General features: G+C 29.0%; 1 protein-coding gene across 1 annotated transcript; it reads left to right on the forward strand.

The window, feature by feature from the left end:
• The first annotated feature begins 1,785 nt into the window (after nucleotides 1–1,785).
• Nucleotides 1,786–12,498, forward strand: LOC136976700 (uncharacterized). Its single transcript, XM_067272065.1, has 7 exons — nucleotides 1,786–1,920; nucleotides 2,432–2,527; nucleotides 2,667–2,773; nucleotides 2,896–2,932; nucleotides 3,507–3,650; nucleotides 11,922–12,066; nucleotides 12,191–12,498. The coding sequence occupies exons 1-7, from the start codon at nucleotides 1,786–1,788 to the stop codon at nucleotides 12,496–12,498; spliced, it is 972 nt and encodes a 323-aa protein (XP_067128166.1).
• Nucleotides 12,499–12,858: the final 360 nt, after the last annotated feature.

Genomic DNA, 12,858 nt, shown 5'->3' on the forward strand with positions numbered 1-12,858 from the left:
TTTGTAATGTTATAATTATTATTCAAAAGCAACTAAAATATTGTCTATAATAATATATTATTATTAATTACAGTTGATATAAAGTAATTTTATTTAATTCTGAAAAAACAAACATGATATGTCAGGAATGTAAATTAGAGAACTTTTGGTTAGATTCGTAAAATTTTTTAAATGTTTGGAAAGTAAAAAGCTCAAAAATTTCCTGTAAATAGCTGAAGAAATTAACACCTAAGCCTCCTCCAAAAAAAAAAAAAAAAAAAAAAGAAAAAAAGAAAAAGAAAACAGATCTGGAGGAAGCCAAGAGTTTTCTGAAGAATATATAGCTTCGGGCTCAGGTTTCATCTCCAGCATTCATTCATCTCATTCTGTACAGAATTAAATATTCAAAAATATAAGAATGAAAATTAGAAATAGCCGAAAATTACATAATTTCTGCAGTTAATTATGAAAATAAATAAAACGATGTGATTAATTTTTGCAGTTTGGAAAATAGATATAGTGTTTATTATTCATTTATTAAAACTACAAAATATTCCATATCAAAAAATATACCAAGATACATTTACATTATGTTTTCAATTTTGTATGATTAGTGTGTTGATACAAAAATTTCTTGCTCTTATTATTATATTTTAAGATCTCGACATAATAGATTTGCTTCAGAACTATCTCTATTGTTTATTTCATATGCATTGTATATTGTAGGTCTTGCATATTTGAACTACATGCAAGTTTGCGTGTAACTTTGAATTTTTAATTTTCTCTCTATATATGAATTATTTCAGTTTCTTTTATAATAATAGACTATAATAAACTTTTTAAAATTTTGGTATAATTATTTAAATCGTTCATAACCAATAAGAGTTCAATATATCAAACTATAATTAAACTATAAACAATGCATTCTTTTGTAAATAAGTGTCTTCAATGTAATACGTATGATATTAGATGTATGCCATCTATAAATAAAAGAAACCCAACATTTTTTATGTAAAATTAATGTTAATTTTAAAAACAGGACCTAACATTCTATTTAGTTTGCTGTTTAGAATGTACGATTTTGTAAGAGCAATTATATTGATTCTCGGATTTAATATTCTTCGTTGTTTCTTCTCTTTATATATTTTAATTACTTTTCAGTTTCAGTATTGCATTTCCATTTCATTTAATAGATTAATTTAATGTATGAGAATAAAAACGGAATCGATCCTATCAAGAGTGGCTGTAGACTATCACGTGATAAAATATGTAAATGCTCATTGGATTCATTTTAAAAAGAAGCAATAAACTTCGTCGCTCGTCTTGCGATTTCTGTATTGCACGTTATACGGAAAAATACGAGCAAAACTTGTCTGGTATCATTCAGACATCATTAATATTCTAGGTAAGCTTTCTTATATAATCTCATAGATTTTTGTCGATGTGTTTATGAATATATTACGGACTTTTTAACAGTTTTTTATGGGATTAAAGGAAGATATACTCTAGAAGTAATATCACTTTTTTCCAATTTATTTATATGAAACGTACTGAATTATCATGCTAATATTCTTAAATAATTACAGCATCTAATTGTAATTTATTTCAATAATGGTACCGATTGACTTTATTTATGTGATTTTGTTATATTCCAATAAATATGAATGTGAATTCAGTAAGTATAATTATTTTTATTAAATATAATTAAATATAATAGATTCCCTTGAATTAATTATATTGTATACTTGGCATTACAATATAGAAGCTGAACATATTCTGCCTAAACTATACAACACAGGATGGAAGATGAAGATCTACGATGAACAGCTAGAAGAATGCAAAATAAATCTTCAGTTTCAAGATTATAAAAATGACACTTTAGAAAATTTATCCATCTATAATTCTACTCAAATTAATATTTATAAAAATCATTTTTCTTTTGTGAGTTTCTTTAAATTATATCTCTATATTATTATTTTTCTAAAAATTCGAAATTGATGGATAATATAATATATTATCCATCAATTCTGAATTTTTAAATATTAATTTATTATTAAGCCCCCCCAAAAAAATAAAAAGAAAGAAAGAAATAGAGATCTGTAGCTGGAGCCAAGAATTTTCTGAAGAATATTTGGCTCCAGAGTCTCTAGCAAAAACTCTGTAAAGAAAGCCCTGTCTGTAAAGAATTAAATATTCAAAATATAAAATAGTATTTATTATTATTTCTACATAATTTTTCTGAGCCAGTTTTTTAAATTATGGGGCAGCAAACGTCTTTGTTTGTTCGAGGTAGCAAAAAATCTACAGCTAGTTATGGTTAGTATTAGATGGTTATATACATAGTTTCTCATATTCAATATAAGAGAAGTCAGTTTTACTCATATTAACATTTAACCATTAAAATGAAACGTACATTATATAAATCAAAAATGATTCAAAAATATTATTACAGTGTGAAAATAACAAATGTAAAACATTTGTTTTTTCGAATTATCATTTAAAAAAGGATTTGAACGGAGCATCAGTTTACGTACAAAAAAGAAGCAATGTAAGCATTTTGTTTTATTAATTTTTTCAATTTCCTACATAATTTTGTATTTCCAATTTTGAATTTGAATAAATTTCATATTATTTTATTCATAACTAAATAAATGAAGAGATTTATCGTTAAAATAATCCATCCATAGCGTTCTCACTTAGTAGAAGCTCATTATACGGAAAATGAAGTTACATTCTCGAAAACAGCGGCAGTTTCTAGATTAATGTTATTAATCAAAGAAAAACTAAATATTACGTACGTAAGATATAAATTAATTTTAAATTTAAAATAGAAAATATTTTAATTATTACAAAAATGAATATTCAAATATCCTATTACTTAAATATCGAAATTAATAAATGATAATCGTATTTTAGATATAAACTTAAAACATTTAAAGATGGAGAACCGAAGGTATGTTTTTCTATACCTGTCTAATAGATTATTTCACATATATTTTTGTAAACAATAAATCATAAATTGCAAGTTAAAGGTTTATTATTTTAAAAAATATCTATGAAACAAAGAAACTATGAAATAACTTATTTTGATCACCCACAAGACAATTTGAACTCACAGATTTGTGAATTAATATTGTCTTTTGGGTAGTCCTTGACCTCTGGCGAATGTCGAATTAGAAAGATAAAACAAATTTGTTTATTCGTCTATAAACCTCTTTTTAGTGGTTACCGAAATAGCTGATTATATCCGGCAAATATTGCTAATTTTTTTAGCTATATATGAAAGGACTTTTTAAATTTTCTTGTAGTACAGTATTTTAACATTTAAATTTAAAGATTAGAAGTCTTTTTTTATTTAAAAATTAACTTTATTATCACGATAAAGTCAAAGAAATAAGAAATAAATTAAATAATGTAAATGAGCTTATCGCTTTGTTTGCATGTCTGATATGATTATTATTATTATTATTATTTAATCTTGAATTTAGTTTTACGTTTATTAATTTTATTCCTGTTTTTAAATTTAGGAATATCTTTATTGGTTTAATGCTGTGTTCTCTCCTAAACATCATTATTCTCCGACAATATCAGCCAGAGAAGTTATCTTCGTTGTTAAAGCTCCCGGACGCATAGATAAAGCATATGCATTTATAAAACCTTTCACTTTGTTCGTAAGTTTTACTTCTATAGTTTATATAATATTATCAGCGTTAACAATTTATACAACGATCTTGCTATTCTATATATATATATATATATATATGAATATTTATCAGTTACGCCTGCTCCAGGATAGTTCCACAAAACAAACGTTTCATAACCGTTCCAGAATTATAGTTTTGAAATGACGTTTTTCCATATTTTTCGATATTAAATTTGCTTACAACAAAAGAAATTTTTAATATATCTTCTACCTATAATATTTTCTAACAGTTTAAAAATTTTAAGTTCCTACACCACCGTGAATACGTTGGGACTAGGCCCTAAGTATTGCTCGGCCCTATTCCATATTTCGCTTAAATGACTGAAATTTCCAGTTACACCACTTATATGATTACTAATAAATGAAAATGTATATATGTATATGTATATATATATATATATATTAATCTTCGAGTAAACACGCAAGCCTTTGTTACAAAATTTTACCACAATAAATTTATTTTGATTTTCGTAAAAGTATTAAAATGTAAGAAATGAGTTGTAAAACGAAATAATTCGCTTGAAAACATTAATAATTTACAGATTTGTTTTTTTTTATGTTTAGAAACAGAAAAAGTAAAACGATCTTTCAAATTATCAAGACTGTATGGATGTAAATAAATTATATTTCAAGCAATAGATCTCAACTCTAATTTAAAATTGAATATTTGTTTATATAGACTAGTCTAGTCTCTAAGCTATTTCACCTACAATATAATAATACTGTATATATATATATAGTATTATTATATTATGCGTTTAAATATATATAGCGTACGCCAGTGGTGTCAAATACGCGACATATGACCCCAGATAGTCTGTAATGTGGCCGTGCTCCGAAGCTTGAGGACGATGTTACTAAAATAATAAAATAGAATTTAAAAATACACAAAATAAATTTTTAATATATTAGAAAATCCTTTTCAAGTCAGTGACTAAAAATTTTATTGTTTCGTATAAATTTTTATTTTTGGCAAGTTCCTGTGAAAGATGTGGCAGCATTGCTCCTGTACTACCTGTACGAACGATTATTTTTCGTTTTAAAGCAATGAGCTAGAATATGCTACATAGAGTGACGGTAGCGACGTCATGCTTAAAGAAAATTGAATACACATCCGCCATTTTCCTTTTAGTCAAGGGAACGTGCCATTTATCTTGTGTAAAAGCTAAAATATTCTAACTCGTTGTGTAAACGTGCAAAGGAAAAGAAGAATTTTAACTCTTGACTGAGATAGTGCGAGTCAAAATGACCCTACTTAGTTTTTTTTTTTTTTAATTTTGAAAGTAAATAACAAGACATTTCTTTCTTTAACCCTTTATTTAAAGGGTTTCTAAACAAGACAAAATATTCTGTAGCAAACAGTTAAATGCATTTCTAAACATTATTGATTTTACTTTCTTGGCTGTTATGTATACATAACAAGTTTCTGAAAGCATTGGAATCGTGTCAAATTTGACCCTCAGAGTATTTTGCAAATTTCCACGTTTTGAGACCTCCTGAACCCTAAAAAATCCAAAAAAAAGGGGGGAAATAAATTCCATGTATGTGTGTGTTGGCGTCTATAAGAAACGAAATTTGGCATGATAGCTTGTGTATAAATAGCGTTGATGCTGTTAAATTTTGGTGGTTAAAGGTTAAAGGGGTGGGTCGATAGAGGGGTGACATGTGTCATGTGTCCCTAGCGAGGTCGGGAATGACACATGATGTTATACGAATATGTTCGAATGTTATTCGTTATTAACATTTACAATTTTTTATAAAACTCATCATTACTCTCAAAATTAAGCTTTTGCCATTCGATAATAATTAAAAATATAAAAAGTTATAAGTAAAGGTTTCTTCTTCCAATAGTGAGACTAATAGTATTTATCACGTCTTTCTTAATTATCCACAATTAAGAGACCGAGATTAAAACAGTTTACTTTATTTCGTCTACTTAACAATGCATTTCGGAATGGTAATTTTCCAATATCCCCCTTCAGGCTCGCGGCTTCAGTGTTGTTGTCTACAACATAACAAATAAAAGGTTAGTTTGTGTTAATACACTTTTGTTATCCAGAATGACGCATATAGTGCACAACTGTGCAAATCCTAATGGTTCAGTTTCTAAATATTAGTCTCTTTCATTTACTGGCATGTTTTCTTGGTGTATTTTTGACAGGTAAATGCACCACTTCTTCCATTTCTCATAATTATTAGCTCATTATTACCTCTTAGAAAGATTTAAACTTCAACGATGTGTTTCATAACATGACAAAAGTCAAAATGTACTTTTTCATTGTAAATATTTTCACAAATTGAAATCAAAATTTTCACAAACTATAATAAAAACACAAGAACAATACTTATATTCTACAAAAGAAAAAAATCAACAGCGCACTGAATACGGATCAGACTGACCTGAGTACACTATAAATAATCATATGGCTGAGAGTAAAGTCATGGACCTGGCTCGTACTTAGATTATAAAAATGTTATATTGAGGGTTAAGTACTACACTGACCACTTTAAACTCTGATCTTGCCTTCTTTATAATAATTAAATAAAATCTAGAAAATAGCTAAATTCGAGATAAAACAAATTTATATCACTTATTTAATTGCCTAAATCTCAAACTACGGTCGAACAAAACAATGTGGATTTAGATGAGAAAAATAGATTCTAAAGAGACAATCCTGCCAACACGTAGTATAAACGTCAATGTTTTGACTTAAAGTAAAATGGCGGTCGATAGTACCCGTCGTTGCCACCAAGAGCGCTGTATCTAAGGTCACAGTCAAGTTCTATATAAGAAGGTCAGGATGCGCGTACTGGAGCCGTCATTTTGGGACTTCTTGAGTTGCATGTTTAAAACAAACTTGTACGAGCAGTCAGTTTTATACGACATTAATTAAACTAATTTATGCAACTTTAGTTAAATTAATGTGTCCTGACCTTCTTATATACACCTTGGTCACAGTCACTCTATGTAGTATATTCTAGCTCGTTGTTTTAAAGACTGATAAGAGTTCATATAAGACGAGATTAACAACTGTGCATTTAACATCTATATTCAAATCAAATCAAAATTTATTTGCGTAAATTGGAAGAAATTCCAGTTACAAGGGGTGCGTTAGTTTACAAAAATTATAAGTATAATATAATATTTCCTCCAACATAAATAGGTCACTCTCCAACAATAAATATATTTATTATAAATATTTGCTTTTTCGTACACTAGATCAATTAGATAACATAGAAAATAGAATAGATGTAGAAAAAATAGAATCGTCCTTAGGGATTCTCTATACTTTTGATGTATTTAATAAAAAAATTGATATGTTCTGATAATCATAATTGGTCCCATCCGAAATAATTTATGATAAAATTCCAGCATAGTTTTACTAACAGCCAAAGTAGAGATGCCAGCTTGTTCTCTAAGCTTAGAACAACCCTTACACAGACATATTAAGTGATAAACAGAAATTTGATCATTACACATCCCGCATTGTTTATTCTTGATATTCAAATATTTCCCTTCCACTATAATGTAGAAACTATTTAGTCTAATCTGCATATAACATTTTTTTTATCCCAAATGGTATATTAAAGTTAATATAATTATCCGCAGGAGGGAAACTCAAATTATTTATATACCAAGGGTGAAATTTTGATTTCTGTAACCTGTTCGTCTCATGATCAATTGAATTATTATACATATTTTCTACCAAGAGTGAAAATCCAAAGTTCCAATCTGTATCTGTACTGCAGAACAATAAATGTGACAATCCATAACTTGCCAATTTAAGCCTAAATTTGTTGTACCAATTATTTTGATAATTCTTTTTATTCTCAGCTAAACTTATTAGAACTGATGGTATGGTACTAATCTGTGTATTCTCACTATTTTTCAGTCTCTTAAAGAATTTCAACGTCCTTATTACCAAATAAGGTTCTAATAGCATCCTATTAGTGTCATGGCGAATCGCATATCCCGGGACTGCCCTATCCAACCTGTAAATTTTCCTAATAAATAACAATTAGATTTTTTCAAAATAGGGTAGCCAGTCCAACCCCCATAATGGAAGAGCATGGCAAATCGAATAAAAAACCAATGTTGAGAAGAGTTGGAATTGCATTTGAATAGACTTGGTTTTCATTTTTACTAATAAGCTCATTAAATTGTTTATTATTCTGTTAGTCTTAATTTTCACCCTTTGGACGTGTTTTCCAAATGTCAACGTAGAGGTAATAGTAACTCTCAAGTATGATATTTCCTCGACTATTTTCAACCTCTCGTTTAGCAGGTAATAGTCGTGATCTTGTCTCGCCAGTTTACCTCCCCCTTCGAAAAATAATAATATGTGTCTTATTCGGGTTAATTCTTAAGCCAATCTGGGAAAAGTATCTCTGGATTTGATTTAATTTTCTTTGGAGACCAATTTTGGTCGGAGAGATCAACACCACATCATCAACATATTGTATCGAATGTACTATCATATTGTCTACAATAATCCCATCCTCCTCTTTCTTAAATTGGTTATCAATATCGTGAATCATAAAGTTAAACAGGTTGGGTGAAAGCGGATCACCTTGTAATAAACCACCACATATATCAAACGGGGAATAAACATTTATGCCACATTTAATTGTGACTGAGTACTTTCCAAACAAAGATCCTATTACTTTTATAAATGTTAGGTCAGCTCCGTGCTCTTCCAATTTCTCACATAATTTAGCTATTGAAATAGAATCGAATGCTTTTTCTAGGTCTAAAAAGGCAGCATATACTTTACGTCTTTTTTTTTTGCAAGGTGAATTTGTATAGTCGAAAGCAATATGAATATGGTCACTTCTGTCCCGATCTTCTTTACAAAAGCAAATTGTGAGTTTGAAACCTTAGTCCATTGTTCAAACCTACTCACAAGAACTGATGTGAATATCTTTCTCAACGTTGACAATATGGTGATAGGTCGGTAATTCCTTAAATCAGAACCATTCCCCCCCCCTTTGAATAGCATACGAAAATAGGCAGAGTGCCACAAGTCTGGTAAAAGAACTTGATCATAAATGTAATTAAAACTTAACGCTAAAGCTTATATCGCCTTCATGGGTAATCGTTTTAAAAAACTAACTGGTATTAGGTCCGGACCAACTGCTGTCGATTCTCTTAATTTGGTGATGATCTTAATTATTTCACATGCTACTATTGGCTGACTCAACACCTCTTTATCTCATTTAGCAGTTAAATTTTTTCCATGAAAAGATATTAGATTGTACAACTTCCGCTTTTTTAAAAAAACTACACCATTTTTCGAATCCAATATGATCCTGATTTTTCAATTCCATCCTCGGTCGGTATTTTTTTATCACTGACCAGAAAAACTTATTGTATTTTTCTAATAATAATTTTCTGTTCAACGTGATTTAACATCTATATTAAAAACATCATTATCGCAAAAATTACACCCTATATTGATAAAATTGTTTCTGCCAGAAGATGTCAAGCTTCTAGTAAAAAATATTAATTTTTTTAAATTTCTCTAATTTTAAATTTTTTTGTAACATTTTATAATAATACGTAGAAATAATAAGTTGTATGTTAGTATTTTTTAATTTCTGTAAAATTTGTTAAAGAAGAAATAATCGAAAATATTCAATCTATATATATAATCGAGACGAGTTGATAATAAGAATAATAATAATCAGCGCAGAGCCCAAACGGTTAGGAGTTGAAAGTTGAAATTTGGTACACAGTTAGGGTACATCACGAAAACGCACACTAAGAAGGGATTTTTCGAAATTCTTCTCCACGGGGGAGAGGGACAGGATTAAAGCTTCTATATACATTATCGAGACGTGCCTAAACGGTTAGGAGTTGAAAGTTGAAACTTGGTACGCAGTTAGGGTACGTCACGAGAACGCACACTAAGAAGGGATTTTTCGAAATTCCTCCCCATGGGGAGAAGGACAGGATTAAGGCTTAACACTTCCATCAACAATGGAAGTGTTAAGTATCAATAGAAGTGTTAAGTAACAATGGAAAACAAGAGAATGCGACGTGCAAGATTTACGGGCGCTGGAGGAAAAAAAAAATAAAAAAAAAAAAAGTAATATGTTAGAACATATTAGATTTTCAAATTTAAACAGATTAATTCGGTTTTTCTCGACTTTTCTTCTTTAGAACATTCGATGAAAATCGAACGATATTACAATATTCGATTTTCAAATTCGACCTTTTATTAAAAATATTTAGTTTGTTGATGAAATTACTCTTTTTCTTCTGTGACTATAACGTAATAATCTTAATCTTCGCTATCATTACTTTTGCCCGAGCAACGCCGGGCCCATCTGCTAGTTAAATATAAAATTTATTTAATAGAGTTATTTTCGAATATTCACAAAATATTTTTTTTCTGTTGATTTTTTGTCTAAGGCTCACAAACTCTCTAAAACTATATTTGGTGGCCCGTGAATTTGATACCATTGGTATACGCTTATTTGAAATAATCGTTCATAGTCAGAACACAAAAAATTTGAATATTTTTCCTATACTTTATAATTAAAATCATTCTCATATTTGGCCCACCAGTGGCCAACGGTTCCGTTCCCTGAACACTGGGAGTTCGATCGTGGGTTCGCACCTCACCCGTACAGGCTGGCCACATGGAATTTTCCGGGTTTTCTGCACGTCTGTAACGCCTGAATAGGGGCCAATTACTCTTAAAAAGACCTCCCGGAAGGCATGTCTCCCTTAAGTTATGACCCAAGTGTTGCGTTGCCATAACTTAACAAAACAAACAAACAAACATTCTCAAATTTATATTGTTCCATAGAAACAGTGTCCGATGATCTCTTATGTCGTTGGCCCATTAAGCATCGCTTAACTGCGCTTAACAGTAGTTACGCCATTGAATCAATGCAGCGACACTACGAATCACATCCAATATTTCGTAGAATCTCGCTGCATATCCATAGAAATCTATTGAAATGTAATATTTATTTTTACTATATATTATTATATACTAAAAAAAATGCTATTATATTTTCGTTCTGAATAATAAAATATTTCTACGTTTTATTTTCAATGATAAAAAGATAAAGAGAATTATTCGATTATTTCACAATAATAGAATATTTTCAGACAATGGATTTTTAGTTTTACAATGAAATCTAGGTCTAGGTAAAGGATGTATTGGCAATCGTCGTCGTTGTTGACAAAAAGAAAAAAAATTTATGTAAAATTAACGTTTGATTTAATTCCAAATTTATTTTTAACTCTTGTGTAGAGTGAATTTTGAATGCAACCAAAACTATTGTACGTATATAAAAATCTAGAAATAAATTTTAAATTAAAAAAATGAATTCAAAATTATAAGCCTATTGCATTCGAAACTAAACATTATTTTTATTTAATTAAATTTAATGAGATAATATTTTGTAGAAAAGATTTATACACAATAATAGACAAGTATTATTAATAGATAAAAAATGATCAGCGAGTTACAATATATCTCATGAATCGATCAAATTGAAGTTATTGAGGTAATTGGGATTCAGCTGATAGAATTCTATTTGAAAGTTACTGGAAAAATTGAATTTATCTCAGAAGTAATTAGTTGGCTGATAAGAAATGAATGAAAAACATCAACGAATCATTCTAAACTTTCCTTTTATTCAAACCTCATCGGTCTAAACGAAACTGTCAAAACTTTCCTCGCTATATTTCTTGAAAATTTGACTAAATGAAAGAGAGGTATTGCATTCTGCTACATTAAAACTTTCCAACATTTACCACGATAACCTGGCTCCTGAGATAGTGCGTTTAAAGACTGCTAAACTTAAAAGACGTCCATGCCCTAATCTAGTTTTTGTGATCGTCTAAAGCCAATTTATTGGCCAGCAGGTTATCTGATGTGTGTACAACCTGCATACATTAATTATGATTTCAGTTACAGTTGCCAGTTATAAGCGCTCTATCTCTAAATCGAAAATTATTAAAAGTAATTTAAAATATTTTCGTAATGATCTACGTTCAAAAATGGCTTTTCAGACTGGCACTAATTTCCATCAAGCAAGATCGTGCAAAGAAACTAAACATAAAGAATTAAAAATTGAAAAAATTCTTAACATTTACATATCTATATTATAAAAGTGTATTAGTGTCACTTACTTATTGAGTTGAAATCGCCAAAAGTAATTACAGAGAAAAATTTATATAATTATAATGAATTGATAATATAAATTAATTTTATTTTAGGTGTGGTTCATAATATTCCTAAGTTTGTTCCTTTTAACTCCGATTATTAAAGGAATTATAAAAACAGGAGAAAAACTAACGAAGAAACCAACACCAAATCTTCTCAAGATATTTTGGTTTCTTTTTCGATGTATTTTAATGCAAAGTAAGAAACTTTAAATTTTAAAACATAGTTTTATAATATTTAATTTAATCTATTTACAAAAGTGCTATTGTTTGATTATATTTAACTTATTGTCGTAATGAGCTTAGTAAATAATTCATTGTAGATGAAAGTGTAAGCAGTTTTCCGGGATGCGCACCAAAAGTTGTATTGATACTTTGGATCGTGGCAACTTTTATATTGACTTCTTCTTACAGCGGAGCTATTCTTTCATATCTTTCAATTCCAGGCACCTTACCAGTTATATCCACATATGCACAACTAGCTAGAGCCATACAGAAAGGAACTTATACATGTGGTACAGTCAAAACATACAGCATTCGAGATATTATAATGGTAAAAATAGTTTTAAGTGTTAAGTTGCAAAATAATAATTCTAAGTTAAATTTCGAATTATTATTTTTGCAACTTTAATACAAATTAGTCCTTAAAATTTTTCAGAATTCTAATGGAGAATTAGAAAATATTCTCAGAGAATCCATGTTAAGTATGGAAGAAAATATAGTTCAAAATCAGATGGATGCAATGGAAAATGTATTAAAAAGAAATTATGCTTTTTTCTCTTACGATACTTATATTAAACCTATAATAATGGAACTTGGAGAAGAAAAGTTTTCAATATCGAAAGATTCACTCTTGACAAGTTACTCAGCCTGCATTTTTCATAACAATTTTCCTTTCAGAAAAGAATTCCAAAATCTGTAAGTATTTACAAGTTTTAGAACAACAAATTTTCACATTAGCATTTTCAGGGCCATCGAGAAGAGGAGAGCT

The sequence above is a fragment of the Centruroides vittatus genome, unplaced genomic scaffold (assembly GCF_030686945.1).
Source record: "Centruroides vittatus isolate TY-2023 unplaced genomic scaffold, ASM3068694v2 contig_417, whole genome shotgun sequence".
NCBI lineage: Eukaryota > Metazoa > Arthropoda > Arachnida > Scorpiones > Buthidae > Centruroides > Centruroides vittatus.

Excerpts from the sequence above, each read along its gene's own strand:
- LOC136976700 (XM_067272065.1), top strand. The coding sequence starts at position 1,786 with ATGAAGATCTACGATGAACAGCTAGAAGAATGCAAAATAAATCTTCAG. Across the intron at positions 2,528-2,666 it reads ACGTACAAAAAAGAAGCAAT|CGTTCTCACTTAGTAGAAGC; the intron begins GTAAGCATTTTG and ends ATCCATCCATAG. Across the intron at positions 2,774-2,895 it reads AAAGAAAAACTAAATATTAC|ATATAAACTTAAAACATTTA; the intron begins GTACGTAAGATA and ends ATCGTATTTTAG.